Below are 24,041 nucleotides of genomic sequence, written 5' to 3'. Positions count from 1 at the left end.
CGTGTTTTCCTAAAGATCCGACCCGTACTGATACACTGCCCATTGTCCCCGGGTCAAGTGTCTATTTGCTTGACCCATTCAACAGTGTCACAACAGACACGCTACCCCAAACAGTTCAATGACATTCATTTCCGCGTGACTGCAGTTACGCAAGTATTTACTACTATTTTTGCTAGTATGATATCGTGCATACATTTGCATATTTTTTGGTTATTGCATAATGCATAGTTATCTGATGCATTTGGTGCAGGTGGTAGGTGATGCAGGTGGTGGAGAAACACCTACTTCTGATCTACTAACTTTGCATTTACAAAATGACTAATAACAGACAAGTATTTGATAAAAAGCTTTATTGAGATAATACTTCACGAAATTACATGTTATGTCACATAATTAATGGGACCATAACTTGAACATGACTTAATAACTTAATCTATAAACGTGGATCACAATTTCAACATCGCTTATTTGGACAGTTGAAACGTTTGTGACAGCGACTATTGCACTTCAACTTGGCTTTGAAGCATTTACACCTATTTGTTTGACACTTGCTGTGTCCAGAGCTGCCACGCCTCACAGACCCCTGTCCACCACACATAGATGACTGGGGCAGAGCTTCTCTCAGGGAAACATGTTTCTCTGTGTCCACAACTGTCTCTGTCAGCAGTTTTTGGACAGTTTTTGGTTCCTATTCAGATGTAGATGTTCAGCTTCAGGCGATGTGTCAGCTGGTGTTGTGAGATCTCATGCCTCTGAAACAATTCCTGTCTGAAGCGTGTTTCAACATATGAGTTGTCTACCATATTGAGTACACTGTATTTCAAAACTGATACAGCTGCAGTGGTCAGTAGGGGTTAAATATCTTACGTTGTGATTTCAACCAATGGAGTACTTGAGAATATTCAATCAACAGATTTGAAGCCAGTTTAAGGAATCCAATCAGATTAGAGTTGAGTAAACAAATTTGAAGTTTAGTCATTTCATGAAATGACTGAAACGTTTAGTGATTTCACAACCTGATTTCACAATCTGACTGTAACATATACAGGGTAACTAGCTGAGGCTTAACACCTGTAATACCAATTAATATAACTGCAAAGAAGTAAGTATTTACTGCAGAGAGGGAACGACCATTTTATACTTCACTTCTTTAATGAAAAAACAACAAATAAATACAAGTATGTATAACAGAGACTGATGACCTGATTGATGAGACAGGTCCTGTTATAACAGTTTATACAAATAATACATGTATGTATAACAGAGACTCATGACCTGATTGATGAGACAGGTCCTGTTATAACAGTTTATACAAATAATACAAGTATGTATAACAGAGATTGATGACCTGATTGATGAGACAGGTCCTGTTATAACAGTTTATACAAATAATACATGTATGTATAACAGAGACTGATGACCTGATTGATGAGACAGGTCCTGTTATAACAGTTTATACAAATAATACAAGTATGTATAACAGAGATTGATGACCTGATTGATGAGACAGGTCCTGTTATAACAGTTTATACAAATAATACATGTATGTATAACAGAGACTGATGACCTGATTGATGAGACAGGTCCTGTTATAACAGTTTATACAAATAAATACAAGTATGTATAACAGAGACTGATGACCTGATTGATGAGACAGGTCCTGTTATAACAGTTTATACAAATAATACATGTATGCATGACATTGATTTATGTTATATTCGGATACATCACATCGAATAACGTATATATTAAATTAACATGAATGAAATATCTAATGACGCATCACTCTTTCAATAAAAGCTGAAAGGAATACAAATTAATTGGAAATATAACAACGACAGTCGATTGATGTTTTTCCGCTTAATAAGAGTGAGATACATAATAGTACATGTGTTTCACTCGCTTTCTAACAGCTGATACAGAACATAAGTATCAAAACTAACATAGTTGACATTTCTTTTGGTAACAATACAAGCAATACAAGTACATGTTTCACTCGGTAAACAACAGTTGATCCATATTATTAATTATATATCTTTGTGATGCATTTCGTAAAAACTATAGACACACACAATACACGTGATCTCGCCAGTCGCCTCTGGCGAGCTGCATGGGTTACTGAAGTAAACTCAAGAGAAACCTTCACTCATTATGTATATGCAGATGTTTACACTGGGAACATATCGAGCTAACTGGAATAGGTTTGTTAATTTTACACTTATACATTTTTATGAATCTTTAATTTCTACAAATGCACTTAAATAGAATAACAATGTACAATGATAGATCAAACAATGCTGTAAAGTAACTTATGTAAAATAACCGTAATAAATATAACAGAATCCTGTTACATTTTCTACAATCTCTGGTGCCCAAATGTACGTTTAATTGGCTGTGTCCGCTGTAAATATATGAAGCAGTTGTTCGAGCGAAAGGAATGTGATTAAAAGCCTGATATGGGATTTATATGCACATAGAGTACCGACTAACCGACGTCGTTTTACTGTAGTAGATATAAAGCAGAAAATCAAAACTACACAACTTTTATTGACACAGGCACCAGTGAATCTTGGGACTAGTTTGAACTGATCGAAGCAGTTTATAATAACTGTTAGATATTCAGATGATACATGTATTTGATATTACAACTCTTATATAAGAAATAAGATTTACACACATGTTAACAAACATGCGTGCTGGTTAAATATAGAATGATACCTCAATCAGTAATGGAATTCAAAACGATTTCTGGAAAGTGGAAGGTCTTAAGGTCTCTATACCAAAGTAGAGACATCAGAATATCACATACATAATTCCAAAAAGGGAAGTGGGAAGTAAACTAGGACAATAAAGATATAATAGATATCATGCGACAGATATGAAACATTTTGGCTAATTGTCAGTTGGTCTTTGGTCCTCAAATCATAGTACTGGGATCTCCTGGTTTTGTACATAAACGTGAATTATTTCAAGCAACTAAATGTCAGATAATCTTCAGATAATTCTCATGTCAAAACATACCATAAGAGTTGTGTATCTATTTTATAAACTGAATTTGAACAAGGCTCAAATGTTAGTTTCGATATTGTTCGCAGCGTTTTGGTAGTCATGACGCGGGGGGCTTCTCTGTGTTATTTCTGAATATTTCGGTTCTTCCATAGGCCCAAACTGAAAATAATCATCCCTCTCAGCAGGCCCTAGCTGAGAATATACATTTTCCTGTCTGGGCTCTCCGAAAGAATAATTCTTCCCTTGAACATGTTCTGGTTGGGAATGTCCATGTGCCGGGACTTCATACTTTGACCCTTGGTGTTGCGGATGTACATTGTAAGCATTATTGTCGTAAGCATGTCCATTAAGGCTAGTGGACGCTGGTGTCATATACACGTTATGCATCTGTGGCTGATAAGCTACTGGAGGAATGGCTTGACCAGATCCGGGAAGCCTATTCCCGTTTTTCGACCGAGGTTTCCGGACGACACAGAAGATGATGACGACGACGGCGACGATCACAGCCAACAGTACGAGGCCACCAATGACGCCACCAACAATTGCTCCTATGTTGCTACTTGAACCTCCATTTCCACCTGAAATATATTACAAATATATTCAAAATATAATTCAAAATAAGGCAAAATGGTGCAGTTCAAATTCTCTCACACACACACACACACACACACACACACACACACACACACACACACACACACACACACACACACACACACACACACACACACACACACACACACACCCACACCACCAACAACAACAACAAACAAAAACAACAACAAACAAACAAAACAAACACACGTATGTATAATGAGTGCAGATATTTCTTCTTGCCCAAACCCCTCGGCACCATATCTCACGCCGTTTTACGGCTCTTCGGGTGTACAATGAAAACTAAGTGTCGTCATAGGCGACGCATAACGGTAATAACTATTTTGTCATCACGTGTATGACAATATCGTAAGCAAACACATTGGTGAATGCGGGAATGGCCAGTTTACTATCATTTCGTTTTGTCAATTGTCTAACAATGATAAACAATTACGGACGGAAAAAGACCAAATGTTTATAAGGCTGTTTAAACCTAAGCTTAATTCAAAAGTATAATTTTGTAACCTTCTCAATGTAACTCAGTATGTATTTGTTCACTGAAACCATAATGCATTCACATTCACCACTATTGTTTATAACTATGACGTCAAGAACATGATGACGTCAAAAACGTAACTTTACTGTTACTCATGACTACTATACGTTTCTCCCCTATTGTCACTAACTGTAACGCCATACACATGATGACGACATAGCTATAACCGTTATGTGTCGCCTATAACGACACTTAGTTTTGGCAAGAACAAATATCTGGACTCATCTTTTATATATTCATTGCTTATACACCTGCAGAAATCACTAGTGTGTGTGTGTGTGTGTGCGTGCGTGCGTGCGTGCGTGCGTGCGTGCGTGCGTGCGTGTGTGTGTGTACTGTAAGTGAAACCGAAACATAATTAATGATGAACCCGTAAATGGGATTAACTAGAATTATGACTTAGGTTACCTCCTCGGTAACCAGGGCAAAATATATCTGTGAGCAAGATTTTCACTCAGGAAAAATGTTTCAATGTATGTTTGTTCCTGCTCAGGAATAAGGAAATACTGTAATGTTTGTTCAACAAGAACATATTAGGAAAATTGGATATTTTCGAACTTATCCCCATGAATATTAACACAACATTTTCCACATGTTTCATCTTTCTGAAATCAGGCAAAACTAGTTTCCTTTGCACTAATTCATAAAATATGGTAAAATTGATTTAACTGTTTTTTCTGTTTTCGATACCGTGTCATCAACTGCTGCAACAGACACATGAGGCATCATAGTACCTTGGCACATGTAATTGTATTTCAACTTGTGGTTACTAAGTACCTTCTTCTATGGGCTTGACATCATTCCAGTAACTCAGCCTGAACCCACGATCAGACTCATCTTCGTTTGTGTGAAAGACAATGGTCAAATATTGTTGAGTTGTCTGTTGTTTTCCAGTTGGACCAACACCCCGACACCATTTACCTAACTGAACGCCGGTTGCCTCCGATATTCCTGCGCAAAGAATGTGCATGGTATAATAAACGTGAAACTGAGCTGCTACTAATCAAATGTACAAGACGCAAGTCCACATCCTAAGATACCATGGTATATTACACTCATAAATCATGACGCTATATTCATAGTGATGTCTTATACGGCCGCACCAATACAAGAAAGTGATGTTAACTTAAAAAGAAAAAAATATAAAAAAGATATATCCGTATAGAAGGGAGTTATGTTGCCGTTATGGTCAAATATCCGTCCACATTGGTTTGTATTATTTTTGGTGGTGTTTTTTTGTTGTTTACGTCGCCCATTTGTATGAGTTACGACGACACCCACCGTCATATGCTGCCAGATGGTCATCCGCACAGCCGGCGGAGTAGAATATGCTTGCTATCTTGATATCAAAGAAGACAATTCTGTCCGCGTAGCCACTGTCGATGAGCCACGTGCAGTGTAGGTTCCTGATGGACATAAAACAAAAAAGGAACACGTAAATTTTCGAAATACAACATCGTGTGAGTGCTTTTATCGACCTTCATACTAAAGATATATGGCAACTTACTCATTACAGAGCGAGTGCAGGTGGGGGTAGACTAGTGGTTAAAGCGTTCGCTCATCATGCCGAAGACCCGGGTTCGAATACCCACATGGCTACAATGTGTTATAATATAAGCCCATTTCTGGTGTCTCCCACCGTGGTATTGCTGGAATATTTCTAAAAGCGGCGTAAAACTAAAAATCACACTATTCATAAAATGGACACATGTGGGAAAATCAAGGTTTTCGGAATTACGAATATATGGAGGAAATCTGGCATCTATCTCTTATCCAGAGACCTCACGAAACTTTGAGCAAAATTACAATTTTAGGACGTTACGATTTGGGTGAACAAATGTTCTTTAACAAACAGCTGGCAAAGATACACTGGCAGATTTCCCGACATAATTTGTTATCTCAAACAAGTTACAAAACAGAGTGAATTGTTTTTTCTGCAGAAAAATGTGTCATTTCATTCAATTAAAATAATAATAATAGCATGCTTGTAATGCGCTGTTTTCCATGTACAACATGCTCAAAGCGCAAAACATAGATGTACATACAAACAGACTATAGGAGAGAATAAAAAATTAGAGAGAGATACATGGAAACAATGCAATGAATTATCGTTAACACTCATAAGCTAATCTGAAAAAGTGAATCTTTAGTAAAGATTTAAAATTAGAAAGTTCTGTACAGTCACGTAGATATTGAGGTAGTTGATTCCAGGCTGTAGAGGCTGCATACGAAAAGGACCTTTCACCATACGTAGAAGTCCTCACAGTGGGGATAACGAGGAAACGTTTTTCCTGTGAACGGAGAGAACGGCGGTGCTGTGTGAGGGAATGGGCCAGATACGAAGGGGCAGATCCAGACAGACAGCAGAAAGTGAGGCACAGAAGCTTGAATTGAATCCTATAGTGAATGGGCAGCCAGTAAAGAATGTAGGAGTTTCAGAGCGTCATCAGATTTACGTGACTGGGTCACTACACGTGCAGCAGCGTTTTGCATACGCTGAAGTTTCCTTATCTGTGTCTTAGTGGCACCAGCGAGAAGATAGTTACAGTAATCAATCCTGCTCATAACTAGAGACAGGAGAAGAGTGGTGGCAGATTCGGTGGTGAGATATGGTCGGATATGTCCAATAGTACGCAACTGAGCAAAGCAGCTCTGGACTAGATGGGAAACGTGATCATCCAGTGACACATCTGAGTCGATAATCAAACCAAGGTCTTTGACCTTGTCAGCGATTTGGATGTTTGTATTATCAAACCTAAAACATGTAAGACCACACTGTGATCTCCTTTTCTGTGGCCCTAGGATAATGCATTCCGTCTTGTCACTATTCAGTTTTAGTTTGTTGTAATGCATCCACGCCTTGATATCTTCACAGCAAGTGCTCAATTCACTCAAAGCCCTATGCGCCTGAAATGGCCTTGACTCCATGGATCTGTAGACTTGAGCGTCATCAGCATAGTGATGTCTGTCTGCTTCATGTCCTTCCACAATCCATCATATTGCGTGGTATATTTCGCTTACATGTGTATTCTGATACAGGCCTCTATCTTACAACTGATGTACAGTTGCTTTGAGTGGGGCCTTAACCATCATGAAGTCCAAAGCCATCATTCTGAATAAAATTTGCCGAAATATCTAGTATTTCATGTATACGTACGATGCATAGTTATCGGGATAGGAGGGAGACTGAAGGTAAGATATTTGACTGATAGCCCTGAGATTCCCTCTGGTACATCGCTCTTCAGTGGCTGAAATCATTGAAGTCATATTTAGTGTATAAGGATGAAACATGCTGATACACACAAAAGATATGCGTGAGTGGGTTTGGTTCTAGAATTGCGTTATATCATCAACAACATAATTAAGGCAAAAATACTCACTCGAAAGAAAGGTGACCGTTTTCGTATTTATGCCCATACTATGTCATATTATTCCGTTCAACTTCATGGAAACTGTTGATATGTTTAACATATTGTCCCTAAAGTGCAATAGCCCATCGTACTTAAATCTAAACAATTCCGTCATTGCGAAACCATAAAAGATGCAATAATTATAGGGTTACGTATTACAGAGAACCTAGAAATATGTATTTACGTAAGGAAGAGATTTTTTTATAGATGTCTACTTCTTGTTTTGAGGAACAGAACGCTTCGGAGTATATCCTTACTCCATCGGGTGAATGAATGGTACGAGGCAGAGAGCATATACATGTACATGTAAGAAGAACAAAAGTAATAAGACAACAAAGATGCCGTCTGAACAATTGATGCAGTTACCTGGCGTAGATGCCTACGTGCATCACTTCTAAATGCCATTCAAAGACCTGGTATGTATTTAAGCATATATTGAATAACTTTCCAAACACTACCGACATTGAAAATGTATAAAAGCCTCAATACCTGTCAAACAACGTGTCATGTTATTACGACGGAGAATATCAATTAAAGGATATTGTTGGTGGATGACTAGTATTGGCTAGCTGATCAGTTAATCATAGTACCTGGCAATGCATGGCATTGAATATTACTACCAGTTCCACATATCCAAAACATTGAAAATATTAATAACCCTTTGTATTTAGTGGGTTAATCCAAGAACGTTTCTATAATCTGTACGTTACTGTGAAGATGTAATCTCAAATATAATATATCTTTCTAAATGGCATGGTAAGCAGTCATACACCTTATTTTAAACGTCTCTATTGCCAGATTGTCAGATGTTATCACTTTTTGAATTACATATATATGCAGAAATGCGATGAACTTACATGCTCTGTATTCGATACTAAAGCCATCTCCTGTAGGGGACACTCCTGTCACCAGCTTGACCATCATCTGCTCACCGGTTCCAATGTACGTTGCAGCTGACTTGTATCCACAGAGTGAAGCGAGCCGGTCACTTGATTCAGAGTTACCTGCATTCAAAAGAAAGAAATATCAAGGTACTGCTATGGAAGGGTCCAGGTGACGGGTGTCTGATGCATGTATGACTTTACTATTAATCAGTTTTCTAACTGCTTGCACAACATACAACAAATCAAGATAGATGAAAATACGTGCTAGAGTTCTGAATCAATAGCCAAGCACAATAAAATATCATTCCCTTCAACTGGTGTCCATATCTCATGGGGAATAACATAGAAATATAATTATTTGACAAAATATATCATCGCACTTAATTACCATCATATATTTCTACACGATCCGCGCCACATGTGCCGCTGCTCTGCACCCCGATATAAAAACTTGTCAGTTTCAGTCGAATGTAGGCGTCGTCAGTTTCCCTTGTAAATATCCATTTACATGAAAGGTTTCTGAAACAAAAAGATATTAGGAATGTTCTTTTCATGAAAAGGTGCATCATTCAAAACACACTGTAAATAAGTGAGCTGTTTTTCATGCCGCATTCATAGTCATATTCATTTCACGACATACATTAATGGACTCCTCATATTATACCATGTAGAGTAGTATTCAGAGTACGTTGTCAACTACTTGGCCACTCAACAGCCCGAGAAATATGGTTTGTTTATTTCTATTTTGATTTTTTAGTTTGTATTCATCAAACAAGATCACAACGAACTGCGAATTGTCAGATCTGGACCAGGTAAATAAGTGGTATTATGAGAACGTTCCAACGCCAACCACTTCATCTGCAACTTGTTACTTGAAGCCTGTAAAAACACTCACGGGCGAATTGTCTTTCTGAGGTTTAAACTCGTCGACGATGCTGTCAAGGACCCACCACACGGAGGTGGATCTGAAACATTGATACCTGTTGTATGAAGTAGTTTCAGTGACCGAAAAACGAATACTGTACGAGAAGACGCTTTCCAGTTGTTGACGAACTCATGGCGTGCTATTGCAGGGAGTGAGTGGGTGAGTTTAGTGTTACGCCGCACTCAGCAATATTCCACCAATATGGCGGCGGTCTGTAAAAAATCGAGACTGGACCAGACAATCCAGTGATCAACAGCATGATCATCGATCTGCGCAATTGGGAACCGATGACATTTGTCAACCAAGTCAGCGAGCCTGACCACCCGATCCCTTTAGTCGCTTCTTACGACAAGCATGGGTTACTGAAGATCAATATTCTAACCCAGACAATCACAGGTAGCGTGCTATTGCATATGACAATATTTATGTCAACATATCAGTGGGGACCGAGAATTTGCTATTGCTATTGCATTACATTTTATGACTGGCTGTACATTTCAGATTGGAAAGCAATGGCTGAATGACTGAAAACGCATTTTGTTTCAAACAAACAACTCTTTGAATCTGGGATTCGAATGCGCGATCGCTGTTTTCAGAAACATGTTCAGTTTAGCGAATTCCGTCGGGTGGAACAGCCTCGTGCCCTGGTTTACATGTCACCTTCTGTTTCATAATGACATTACAGATTAGTCAGTAATAGTTAGTTGTAGGATGACCATAGATAGTTTATTTATCGGGCAAACACTACATCAACAATATTTGTCTTAAAAATGTCCTAATATGCCAAGCAAGTACCAACCAAATACCCTCTCCAGGTGTACCTGTTGTTTCGTAAAACAAGAAACTAAATCCTTTCCCCGTGTAACTTCCATCAGTCTTCATAACGATCGTAAGAAGGTTTCCGATGGACTGAAGAGTATCAGAGCCTGTCCCACACAACTTTTCGAGAAAGTTGGAACCATCTTCTGCACCTGAAAAACATTTTACGTATTTATATGTTAAATATTTTCAAAAGCGATGGAACAGAAATGCGAAACATTCATTTGTCATAAAACCTTATCGTTATGAAACCTGTTTGCAAATGTTTTTAAGGATACGGACATACCATCGTACACGTTCAGAAAGTCTCCACCACAGCTACCACTGGAGCCCCCTGCAAGAGAGTAGCTGCCAGCTAGTCGGATCTGGGTCGTGTTCGAAGTCGCCCATATGGTCCATTTGCATACCATATTGCTGAAAATATGATCAAATACATATGAATCGTCATCCCCAGAGAGTACCACATCTCGATGAACTGCTGAAACAGAATCCATTCTGTATGGCAAAATATTAACGACAATTATATGAATGGAACAGTTAAAACCATGGTGACACCACCTCTTTAATTAGTTGACCTTCATCCGCGCATGACCATTATTAACAGTTATTTAACTGTTACGAGGGTCTATGTTGGATTCTGTTTGACACATGCATATTTTCTAACAACTAACAGTGATCGTAAATGCATTTGCCGTCAGAAAACAAGTTTGTCAAGAACCATATTTAGTATCTGGGAGGTAACAAATTATGGCTGAGGTGATCATGATCAGGCTAGGTATTCTCGAAACGTTTGTAGCCCTACAAACTTCTCAAGCCCAGACTTAACACATTGGCTTCGATCAAAGTTTAGAATTCTTAGGCCTAAGAACGTTTCGAGAATAAGGGCCCAGAGGATTAAATGGCGAGACACTTTCTGGAACTGATGTAGCCACTGTCTGACTGGCTGATTCCACATTTACAGGGAAACCTGTAGTCAGGCTCAGTCGCCTTCATCATTTATGTGTAAATTATGACACTGTTATAGTCAGATCTTCTAAAGGTCAAATACCCTGGGGAAATCACACAAACTGCATCAGTCACTTCCTTCTTGGTGATTAAGATCTGCCACTTACTTGCCGTAGTTTCCTGGGTAGTTTGGCGAGGAGATTGTGGTCCTCCCTGACGTCGCTTCGTACATGCCACCACACGTGTATGGATATAAATCTGTAAAAATGATATAGTGATTTGACAACAGATTTGTGTGTGTTTTTTTGCCGCAATAAGCATAACACTTTTTCAAAACTTCCTACCATCCACATGAATCAAACATACATGCGATACATGATCCAATGCGATGATGGATGGATGTCATGTCCAGTTGGAAGCAATACATGTCATGTGATGATGGATGGATAAAATGATGGATACGATGTATATCCTGCGGTGATGCATGGATGTCATGTCCAGTTGGAAGCAATACATGTCATGTGATGATGGATGGATAAAATGATGGATACGATGTATATCCTGCGATGATGGATGGATGTCATGTCCAGTTGGAAGCAATACATGTCATGTGATGATGGATGGATAACATGATGGATACGATGTATATCCTGCGGTGATGGATGGATGTCATGTCCAGTTGGAAGCAATACATGTCATGTGATGATGGATGGATAACATAATGGATACGATCTATATCCTGCGATGATGGATTGATGTCATGTCCAGTTGGAAGCAATACATGTCATGTGATGTTGGATGGATAAAATGATGGATACGATGTATATCCTGCGGTGATGGACGGATGTCATGTCCAGTTGGAAGCAATACATGTCATGTGATGATGGATGGATAACATGATGGATACGATATATATCCTGCGATGATGCATGGATGTCATGTCCAGTTGGAAGCAATACATGTCATGTGATGATGGATGGATAATATGATGGATACGATGTATATCATGCGATGATGCATGGATGTCATGTCCAGTTGGAAGCAATACATATCATGTGATGATGGATGGATAACATAATGGATACGATGTATATCCTGCGGTGATGGACGGATGTCATGTCCAGTTGGAAGCAATACATGTCATGTGATGATGGATGGATAAAATGATGGATACGATGTATATCCTGCGGTGATGCATGGATGTCATGTCCAGTTGGAAGCAATACATGTCATGTGATGATGGATGGATAATATGATGGATACGATGTATATCCTGCGATGATGGATGGATGTCATGTCCAGTTGGAAGCAATACATGTCATGTGATGATGGATGGATAACATGATGGATACGATGTATATCCTGCGGTGATGGATGGATGTCATGTCCAGTTGGAAGCAATACATGTCATGTGATGATGGATGGATAACATAATGGATACGATGTATATCCTGCGATGATGGATGGATGTCATGTCCAGTTGGAAGCAATACATGTCATGTGATGATGGATGGATAAAATGATGGATACGATGTATATCCTGCGGTGATGGATGGATGTCATGTCCAGTTGGAAGCAATACATGTCATGTGATGATGGATGGATAACATGATGGATACGATATATATCCTGCGATGATGCATGGATGTCATGTCCAGTTGGAAGCAATACATGTCATGTGATGATGGATGGATAATATGATGGATACGATGTATATCATGCAGTGATGGATGGATGTCATGTCCAGTTGGAAGCAATACATGTCATGTGATGATGGATGGATAACATGATGGATACGATGTATATCCTGCGGTGATGGATGGATGTCATGTCCAGTTGGAAGCAATACATGTCATGTGATGATGGATGGATAAAATGATGGATACGATGTATATCCTGCGATGATGGATGGATGTCATGTCCAGTTGGAAGCAATACATGTCATGTGATGATGGATGGATAACATGATGGCTACGATATATATCCTGCGATGATGCATGGATGTCATGTCCAGTTGGAAGCAATACATGTCATGTGATGATGGATGGATAACATGATGGATACGATGTATATCCTGCGGTGATGGATGGATGTCATGTCCAGTTGGAAGCAATACATGTCATGTGATGATGGATGGATAACATAATGGATACGATGTATATCCTGCGATGATGCATGGATGTCATGTCCAGTTGGAAGCAATACATGTCATGTGATGATGGATGGATAACATGATGGATACGATGTATATCCTGCGATGATGGATGGATGTCATGTCTTGATGGCGGTAGGTCGTGAGTTCTCTTGGACAAAATCTGCGCACGTAGGCAGTTTTCATTGGCATTGTCTGCTTAGCTGGTCATAGTTTGCCAAGCTTGACATATGTCTCACAAGTGTGTACGACAAAGAGTGTTAAAGACACACGGATGGATCCCATGTGATGATGGATGGGATATAGTATTCCAAGAAATTATTGAGAAAGCTGTTTCGGAAAATATCTAATAATGTATATAAACTACAGAAATGTTACTAAAATGAATATGTTGCGATATGATTCTCGTGCAGTCTAAGTGTCTTTTCAGTACTTTGTGAGACCCCCTTGCCCAACAATACACGACTGAATTATCTTCACACAGTGTTCGGGCCGTTAGGAGAAGATGACCATGCATATATTTCACGTATCTGTTGTCCAAATTTTCAGACAGCCCGGAGAATGCCAGACAGAACTTTCATCAGAAAAGAAAACATTATCCTAATCTTGGTTTTCGTGAGCCCCACACCAGTTTAAACGTCTTTTTTGTGTGCATCTTTCATCAATGGTGAGGGAATTCTGAGCTTTTTCACCCAGTTAAATCTTTGCAATTCTTGTCTGAAGGTTTAAATACATACCTGAGGACTTCCTCTATTAATCATCTCATTTCTGATATTCTCAACGCTTTTCAATTTCCCCTACTCACAATCCGACCAAGTCGCCGGCGATCCGTAGTACTGAACTTCCTTGCCTCCCTGTGTTGTGCTCAATCCCAACTCCTGACTGAATATTCTTTAAAGTTCTGTATCCTGTAGGCAGAGGAATGTCTTTGCGTCTACCAGCTTAACTCTTTTGTATCAGTCACACCCCTTTCAAAACCGTCTAGAACCAGGTTTCTTTTCTCTTCTGCTGTCACATTTGCCATGTCAATAGGGAAGCCGTCTGCTACACGAGGGGAGATAACTCTTGATGTAGTAAGGTTCATTCTTAAGCCTACACGAGTTGTCTCCCATATTGAGTACGTAACTACATAATGTAACACGTATTCTAAAATTCTGTTATTAGCAAACCAAGATTTTCTCAGTAATTCCTGGGAAAACTGTACGTAGTGTCATGTCATGATGGATAAATGGATGTCAGGTCATGTCATGTCATGATGGATGAGATACATGTCATGCGATGGTGGATGGATGACATGTCATGATGGATGTGACACATGATACACAAAAATATTATAATGATATATGTAATAAAATAACAATGCCGTCACAATTTCTTTCATGGCAAAGTCATATGTTGTACCTTTATTAACTGTATTCTATTTGTTTGGAAAGCTAAAACATTGTGAAAAATAAATATACAAATATTGTCATAGATGTATATGAATACTTAGACTTTGAGGTATGTTTATCTGAAAAACATACCAGTGAAGTTGCCTTGCTCATAACTGAGAACAAAGCCAATTCTTTCATGGTCACTAGATGTCTTTGTTTTGTACACCATGGTCATGTAGTTGCTGCTGCTGACGAAAACAGGGAGGTCCAAGGCACACCAGCCAAATTCCCCAGTGTTCACAGATCTCAACTTAGAACTGGTTGAAGATGGACCTGAAATGACATCATACTGTGTGAACGAATGTGGCGCCCTTTGACGGTGTTACGGTTATATGACAGCATGTCGCGTTAATTGGGGAGAACGTTCGAAATTATGGCAATTCGTAAGAAATTATGGCAACATTTTGTTAAAACTCACGACGAGGGCATGTCGTGAATACGAATCTAAAATGGTTAAATGAGCGAATCTGGGATTCACAATTAAGATAATAAATATCTGGTGTAAGCACGTTCAAAATATTTATTTATTTTTGAAATCAAATGTCATTATCCGATTTGTACAATACACCAGTATAACGCCTCGACCAGTTTCCTGACATATCACCAAGAATGTAGTCATGTTGAAATTACATGAAACGTGAACCTTAACCTCACTAAGGACGGGTTGGACCACCCCTTAAATATTCACCTAACTAAGGCCACCTTAGTATAAAACTAAGGCCACCTTAGTATAAGGTAGGTTCGTGCAACGGGACGCCGAGCAGAAGGTTAAAACTTAAGGTTATAATGTAATCTTTGTGCTTAGGTTGTTTTGTACAACGGCACCCTGATGGTTTGTCTAGGGTTAAAGTGTTTGCTCGTCATACTAAAGACCCGGGTTTCGATTCCATGGATACAATGTGTGAAGGCAATTTTCATTGATCACTGTCCCGATGAAGCAGGATTACTGCCGAAAGCGGGGGAATAACATACTGGCTCATCACTCATTCCGATCAGAAGACGAATCATCAGGTTTGTCATCATTACTCGAGTCAGGAATAGAAGCGGCAAATGTTTGGATTATGCTTATTTTGCTTTGGTTGAGTTATAACTCTTGAACACCTGTTTTGTAAAGCCGGCATTGTCTTACCGTCATAAAGCATGACCCTTTCACCAATACAGGCCCCAGTGGAAGTGTAGTAACGAAGATACGATTCAGTTACTCGCAGTCGTATTCGTAGTAGAGGGTCGGCAGTGAAGATGTACGTGAAGGATATGCCTCTTTAAAATCAAAGGAATGGATAAATATCATAAATATATGAGCGGTGATATGATGATGGACGACCAGGTAGCCTAGATGTTAAAACATTCGGTTCGGTTACAATTCTCGTCAATGTATGAAGTCAATTTTTGAAGCTCCGCTTGATATTGTCTGGTTATTAAAACTCATCTACACATAAATAGAGACAACGATTATCTTAAATGTGAGTATCTTTCAAGTGGTATTACCAAGAAGGTATATTATTATACATTTTCATTGAAGAATATTAATGGTCATAATGGACATACCGAGGGAATCGTTTTTCAAATCCAGGTGAAGTCAGGTAGAGCGGAGTGCTTCGTGTGGGCATGGTCATTGTCTGGATCTTACTAGGTGTTCCTGTTATTGAGAAAGGGTAGCGATGTAATAATCACTCCTGTTGTCAGGTCAGTATAGGGATTGTTACAGGAAATCATAACCTGACATGTAGCACATCTTCTCTGATATGGCTTGCCATTTTGTAACAGGCAACAATATCATCCCGGTAGGAAATTAAAGTCCCTCTGTGTGTAGTTTCTCGGGATCCTTTCCTTGATAATGTCTTTCAAACAAGGTTCACATTTATTCAATTTACTTTCAAACAAAAGATTACACGATGCTCTGGTATTTGATGACAAAGGTTATTCTTCGACAGATGCCTATATCACATATTAAGCATTTAATTAAACACATCAGTTCTTGTTTTGATATTTGGGTCTCCTTTTGATAAGATGTAGTGCATGAACAATTTAACCTTCAATCAAGGTAGTTTTGATACATCTGCTCATTATAAATAAATAGAACAGATTTTAAACCAGTGCAGAAATTCAAAATTTGAATTATAGTCTGTTTGCAATGAAAACGTATCGATGAATTTCACTGAAAAAAAACAACAACGTAAATCAAATAAAGTGAAATTAAGATTGCGAATCCTCATAATTTTACCTTGCCATTTGAACATTTAAATATCAGAATTTTACTCAACTTAGGATAAAGGTTGTTTAACAAACGACCACAGATTCAAATCGCTATTATAGGTTTGTATTACTAGGGGGTAAGCTCTGTACTTTGTGCAGTGAAACAAATGCACGTGCGGTACGCCATGAGCGTTAACTTAGACCAACCCTACTTGTTCTCGGTGTTTCATTTAATGTGCATACCCCCTTGAAATACAAACCAATAATAGCGATTTGAAGCTATGATCGTTTGTAAAACAACTTATATCCTAAGTTGAATAAAATTCTGAGATTTAAACATATAATTGGCAAGGTAAAATTATGTGGATTCGTAATCTTATTTTGACTTTATTCGATTTACTTTTTAGTTTAAATAAGTGAAATTCATCGGTACGTTTTCACTGCAAACAGACTACAGGTAGGAACTATACTACAATAACAGCTTGTCGCTTAAGAACTAACCATATTCAGCAAGCATAATATATATGTATGTCCAGCACAACACAACGCTGCCACAGAAGCTGTTACTCAGAGAAATGCACTTAACAGCTACAGTAAATAGATCGATGGATATCCTTTGCCGTGTACACGTCCAGAGATTACAGTTTCAATCATAGCACACAACTAAATGAAACTAAAAGTTGTATATGTATATTGCAAAATAAGTTTGAACTAGATCGCAACCAACACTGGTTGCCATTATTTGTTGTGTCTGGTAGTGAACGAACAAATTCTTCATGCTCGGTAGTAGGGTACATGGTAGTTGTATCAAATTGCATTTCTGCAGGTGATACCCACCACTGACTGCAGAATACTTGAGGGAGAAACCTTTTCCGTTGTTGGAGTTATCTATACTGTAGGTCACGGTGGCCTCATTTCTCAGACTATTCACAACTTCTCCAGCTCTGTCCCCACACCATAACTCATTTAGGGTCGAAGAACCTGAGACAAGCGGTCAATGGCGTCTTATAGACAGATAATATTGTACATTTGAAATGAAGAAAATAAAAAATTAAATAGATAACAGCGCCTCCTGCATTCGTTTTGGAATTGTTTTCCAGATCTGATTAGAATTTGAAAGGCATTTAATCAACATCACATTAGTTTCATTGCACTGCTACGTTACTGGAATATCTATCATAGTAGTTATTGGCTCTGTACTGTATCGCCGAGCGAGGTGTATCGACGTATGTGCAAGATACTGACAGCAGACAGAGTTATATTCTGTATTATAGACTTTCTATTCAGAGTTAATACCAATGGCTTTTCTGCATATAGGTAGGTATCCTAGGTAAAGACGACCGTATGTGCACACAAACCATATGGTTAGAATTGTATCACCTTTATCACAATATTGCATACCGTCTGATATTGTCAAGCTGTCAAATATGCAGCGTTTGCTCAATTCAATATCAAGATCGTTGAGAGTCACTCTGATGTGGTAACCACTTTGTGCTCTAATAGTGTAGGAGCAGGTTTGTGACCTGAAAAGATATGAGACGTTGGTGACAAGAAGGACCACGGTTAAATATTTATGTTTTGTGTCATTATTGCCTGAAACAAAACTTAAAATTCGAATTTGGAAAGGTTGAAGATCATGTATTTTTTCTGTATAATAGTATTCCCATTGGAATTATCGGGTCGACTCATTTAACGTATCACAATTACAAACACACATGTAGATCTGCATAGGGTGATTTGCTTTAGAAACAAAGACCGACAAAATATATTAGGCATTTGAAACAAGCCAGTCATTACATTAACATGGTCCTACCATATACAGTCTGATAGGGTCAGAGTACCTAAGTAAAGACGCTCTGATTTACGTCTTGGAACAGTAACACAGTGACTTACTTAAGAGAGATGTGTGGATATCCCGGAGACGTAAGAATCTGCTCTCTTTCGGTTGCAGCCAATGTCTGATCACACGAGGCAGAAGGTGCGTTTTCTAGGATTAAAACCCCACCCGGTTACTAAGTAAGAGGCATGCATCTACACATACGTCCACTACGTTTGACATAATTAGTTAGTAAGACCACAACAGATAAAAACTTAAATTGCTCTGTGGGTACGATATGGTCACTGGTGTGACAGAGGGACTTCAAGTGTACGGAAGTTCCTTTAAATAATTGGCCAGTGGTTCTCAAGGACTCCGCCAAAGTTGTTGCGGTCTATGACCTGAATCACATTATCCCACATTATTCACAGACACGCTGTTGTATTAGCATTTTCCAGGGTGGCAACGTTGTGCACTTTGTAAAGTCGATGAAAGTTTGATCGAGCATTAAAAGTAGACAACATTATATCTTGCTTGTGTTAGATGTCTATACCAGTATAGTCAAAGCAACTTTATTTGATATTTTCGGAAGATGGCAAAGGCCACCACGGTCACTGTGTATTTTCGACATATCCAGAGAACACCTACCTTGTACCAGTCGATATCTGATGTAAAAACCTTGGCCTTCGTTGGTAGTATCAGATGTGAATGTGATTGACAAAGTGCTACCCAGGCTAACGAACTTTTGTGACGGGGTGCTTGAACCGCATATCACCTCGTTTGGCTTTGACGAATCTGCATAAAATGTATCGAATTGACATGAAAGTATAGGGAGTAACGTAATTTCCAAATACATTCAAAGTTGTCATTTAAAGCATAACCTGGACAGAACACATCTTGATTGTCATGAGTTGCTTGTGCTACTGTCCAGAACAATATCTTCTCGATTACCAGATAACAACTCTATTTTTACAGTAGAAACAAACGGCATACTAATAGCTCTTAAATCTATTAAAAGACATCCTAAATATAAACAGTATCTTATCTAAATTTTACTACAGTCACAAGTGGCTGAAGGGATGGTGTAAATCCAGCTAGGCCCATGCAGGCAGCAAAGGCACTGTAAGTCCCCATGGTTGCTGGTGATCTATAGCTTGTGTTTATATTGTGACGTTCTAAATTGTAAACTATATACTTTTCACATGTTAGTTTTATATTTGTAACTGTGATATTCTAGTCCTTTTACTGTCATTCACAGACAAATATTAAGATATAACGTTATAAATAATTTAATTGTGACCCTTTTTAGTCAAGATATGACTGAAATATTGCCAAAGGTACTATAACCTTTAACATACTTACTCACTCTCTTGATTATCATGATATAATGACTGAGGAAATTGATGATTCCAAGTTAAATGCACGTTATACATTTCCCACCGTGTGGGATGGTGTTGTACGTTCTGCAAACGTTAGATATTGAACCCAATCTGAACAGGAATGTGTATGAAATTTGCCTTGAGACTTTCTACATGAATACGGTTGTGATATAAGAAAAGAGACAAGAAACAAAGAGAAGTACAACTTACCAAGATAATCCACTTCAAGTCTGTCTCCGTTACACGCAGGAGGTGTGCTGGATATTGCCACTTGCATGACCTCGACCTCTACAGTCCTTTGTGGATTATTACTCAATATTGTCCAGCTACACGCAAGGTTACTGAGAAAAACAGATTAACATGAATCAAAGATTCCCTCCGAAAGATACAATAAAGTCATCAAAGGCATACAATTACAAATTATACGTGAATTTGAGTCGTTCATTTACTGTCAGAAAATAACTGTTGATCGATTTATGGTAATTGTAGGAAATATCCATTAAAATCTTCATTATTATTTATAGCGCATATGTGTAGGTAAAGGTGGAGAACCTATACTAAACTGACACATGTTACCTGTAATAATTCGGATAACCGGGTGACACAAGGTAGGAATCAACATCAGTCGCTACCAACTCATCGTTCCTGCAGTCCAAATCTGGACAAAAAGAAGAAGCAATGTTAATTCGACTCACAATATGCATATTGGTATGTTCCCAGACATCCAAAAAGACGTCATCGTTTGGGGTAGAGTTGACCTTTTTCCAAATGAAATAGGAATACCCATGTTCTATTTCAGAACATCTTGTTTTCAGTTAAACACTGTTACAACACGTCTACGTAATTTGCTTCAAAATTTCTCAGTGAAATTAAAACTACAGACCGGAACAATGTACATCGAAGTCTCAGATCTGCTAACAAACTCCAACTATCAGCTATAACTATCAGTTATTATCATAACAATTTTTATCATAATATTTGACTTACGATGTTATGCAACTACTACTAACAGTTCATATGTATAATGCAAAGGTCACAGCCCTAAACCAAGTTCTAAGTGCTAAACAATGAGCAAATACGTTTTTTATTCTCAGTTCTCGGGAGAACCTCAAGAGAGAACCTCAAAGTACATGCGAGTCGTTAGAAGCCTACAGCCACATTAACATGTCATCCAACAGAGTAACAACTCACTGCTGCGTTTTTTCAATAGAATATGGTGTTTGATTTTAAAAAACACATTGTATTGCTTGCAATACCATGGTTTATCAATTGGATGACATTACATGTTCACTTTATTTGAGGGTAAATTAAATATCATCATTGATCATAACTATTCCAAATTCAGTCCCTATTAAAATCATATAATGCATATACTTATGTCATATATCATATATGAACCGAATAATGTCTCAATACCTAGCATAAGAAAGTTACAAACACTGGTGAAAAATGAATGAACTCAGTATACTCACTCGAAATGCTCTTGAATTTGATCATAAAACCTCTGGTTTCCTTGATACGGTTCGAGTTGAACTTGATCTGTAACCGCGAACCGCTGCTCTGATATGATGGTGTCATTTGGCCACAGATTGTCCCCACGTCATACTCGCCAAGATCTAAAGAAATGTCATTACATTAGCTGCGATGAACCCTGTGAGGAAATATTGACAACTTTGTAATCTTTGATCCTTTAGGATCAGTTGCCAGATAGAATTAGTAGTAGTTTGTATGTTGAGGTTCTGCGGAAGAGGTATCTAGCAAGTGTTACTGAATATACTGTGGTTTCTCTATCTTTATTCTTGATAGGGCAAAGGAATTGAATACCCGTGAAATAAGCATCTGAACCAGTTATCAATTCTCAAAAGCAAGGTAACTTTGATCTCATTTTTAGTGTAACACATATTCCTTTCATTATGTAAGGTAATTTAGTAATCATTCTGCTTAATTTTCTGACAACAATATTTCTAAAATCATTGGGGTTTTCTTCTTAGAATTTCTCAATACATTTCAAGAGGCTACCCTGAGAATACAAGCCAGAAAGAATGCAATCAAAAAGTTAATATGTTTATACTGATTACAATGCACGTTATACTGTTAATTTTAGATTAGTAATTCATTACTCGTATGTCCTATTCTATATGCACGCGTAGTAACTGTTCGTTTGCTAATTTAAAAGTTATACACTATCGAAATAATGCACATTTATAACAAAGGATACATTTGATCTCTTTACACATTTGTCACCGCTGTTTCCCATTTGCGACCAATTGAAATTATTTTCGTTTTCTTTATTTTTCTGCTCGCATTCAGTATAGATCAGGCTTTATATACCTTCAAAGAGAATAAATGTTTATATCTTGTATTTTCTCATGCATACAATACTGTTTCAAATGGCTTACTAATCCGACCCTCTGTCCACACTCGCTTTCAGTCCCACATGAGACACACATACAACTTTAAGTTTTAAATATATATATATTCCTATCGTTTGTGCTTGAATGAACGTTGGTTCATTGAAGGTATAGTTATTTGGTACACACGTCTAGACATGAGACGTGAGAAACTTTCACATACTGGGATCAACGATAGTAATGTTATCATCTTCACAACTGACAGAGTTCTCAATATGCATGTCGACCATGTCTATCTGTATCCGGTCAGTCGATTGCTCTGCCTGGATGCTGTAGGTGCAGGACAAGTCACTGAAACAGACGCAAAACTTCCATTTTCATCTGGCTGAAGTACGTAATGGTGAGAAACCTGCCATTTATACGCTTCCAAAAAAAGTAGGGGAACTTGAACTTTCAATTTGGATAGGAAGTATAAGCGTTAACAAACTTTTCAAAGACAGAAATCTCATGAACGCACAACCATTTCTCTTTACATGAACGCAGTAGCCCCATACACGTGTATATCTCCCATTTGTTTCAATCGTAAATTAAAGATGAAGGTCCCCTACTTTTTATGAATAGTATATCATTGGCAAAGTAATAGGGAGGTCATGAAAGGAAAGCACACTGTCGTTAAAAACTATTCCAATAACAAAAAGAAGATGACTACATGGATAAGAACACGGTTCTATTAACTGTAAAACATGTGAGGCTCAAGTTTATTTAGGAACCGGTCAGTTATTATAGGAAAGGGTGACGACGAAAGACACGTCTTATACACGTCCTAAAAAACAAAGCATAGGTTACTGGGGACCAAATATATCCGGGAATCACTACAGAATTGTTTATAAGTGTTAATAGATATAGCTGAAGGACGTACTGGTAATATCCAACGGGATACCCAGGTGATATGATGTTCTGGACGTCACTGTTAGCCACAAGATCACGATTACATGGTCCACTTCCTGAAGCACACAACATTAATGAACATTTTTAAAGTTCACAGGTACAGATGACAAAAGCCAAACTATCCATGGAAAATAATTGTTTATGATATGATGCAATAGAATAAAAAGAAGTCAATTTATATTTAATCTGATATACAGTGTCCTTCTTACGAACACGTTTATATTTGTCATGGAACCTATCGCAGCAATATTGTTACTATTGTAATATATAGTCAAAGTTACATTTATAATTATGCAAATCGATCAATCAATAATTTGAATAACACTCAGCATTGTGTTGTGAAAATCCATTCCTTAGACACTATATATTGTGACGGGTCACTATTATTCGGATGTACAAATTTCAACATGCTGTTTACAATGGATTCTAACAAAGACTTGCTTAGATTTGAAATTAACCTATGCAAATAGCATCTTGAAATTATTAATTAAAATTATTATTCTTGAGACCTAATTACATCGCTAGTGTGTCCATCCTGTGTGTCTAAAAAGGCTCTCATATCGGTACACAAGATGTAGTTAAATTACATTTGTGACGTCATTCCATTGTCTGCTCGCTCCATTA

At 38.1% G+C, this 24,041-nt stretch overlaps 1 protein-coding gene across 1 annotated transcript in view; it reads right to left on the bottom strand.

Annotated features, from left to right (window-relative positions):
- Positions 1-2,527: 2,527 nt before the first annotated feature.
- The window catches only part of LOC124258780 (cubilin-like), a 42,405-nt gene continuing 20,891 nt past the window's right edge, over positions 2,528-24,041 (bottom strand). Inside the window, exons 5-26 of the mRNA XM_046692868.1 lie at positions 23,389-23,473; positions 22,693-22,820; positions 21,591-21,734; positions 20,695-20,776; positions 20,329-20,459; positions 19,388-19,534; positions 18,817-18,910; positions 18,325-18,446; positions 17,761-17,904; positions 16,276-16,366; positions 15,857-15,987; positions 14,818-15,000; positions 11,310-11,400; positions 10,484-10,611; positions 10,200-10,349; positions 9,349-9,418; positions 8,842-8,972; positions 8,427-8,573; positions 7,317-7,407; positions 5,441-5,565; positions 4,937-5,110; positions 2,528-3,587 (exon numbers count right to left, since the gene is read on the bottom strand). Coding sequence (XP_046548824.1) covers positions 3,067-3,587; positions 4,937-5,110; positions 5,441-5,565; positions 7,317-7,407; positions 8,427-8,573; positions 8,842-8,972; positions 9,349-9,418; positions 10,200-10,349; positions 10,484-10,611; positions 11,310-11,400; positions 14,818-15,000; positions 15,857-15,987; positions 16,276-16,366; positions 17,761-17,904; positions 18,325-18,446; positions 18,817-18,910; positions 19,388-19,534; positions 20,329-20,459; positions 20,695-20,776; positions 21,591-21,734; positions 22,693-22,820; positions 23,389-23,473 — 3,110 coding nt within the window. The 3' untranslated portion in view covers positions 2,528-3,066. The remainder of the gene's footprint in view (positions 3,588-4,936; positions 5,111-5,440; positions 5,566-7,316; positions 7,408-8,426; positions 8,574-8,841; positions 8,973-9,348; positions 9,419-10,199; positions 10,350-10,483; positions 10,612-11,309; positions 11,401-14,817; positions 15,001-15,856; positions 15,988-16,275; positions 16,367-17,760; positions 17,905-18,324; positions 18,447-18,816; positions 18,911-19,387; positions 19,535-20,328; positions 20,460-20,694; positions 20,777-21,590; positions 21,735-22,692; positions 22,821-23,388; positions 23,474-24,041) is intronic.

The sequence above is a fragment of the Haliotis rubra genome, unplaced genomic scaffold, assembly GCF_003918875.1.
Source record: "Haliotis rubra isolate DU_JTF1 unplaced genomic scaffold, ASM391887v1 Scf70, whole genome shotgun sequence".
Classification (NCBI taxonomy): domain Eukaryota; kingdom Metazoa; phylum Mollusca; class Gastropoda; order Lepetellida; family Haliotidae; genus Haliotis; species Haliotis rubra.
Note: the sequence above shows the minus strand (reverse complement) of the source record. Positions and strands in the feature narration are given on the sequence as shown.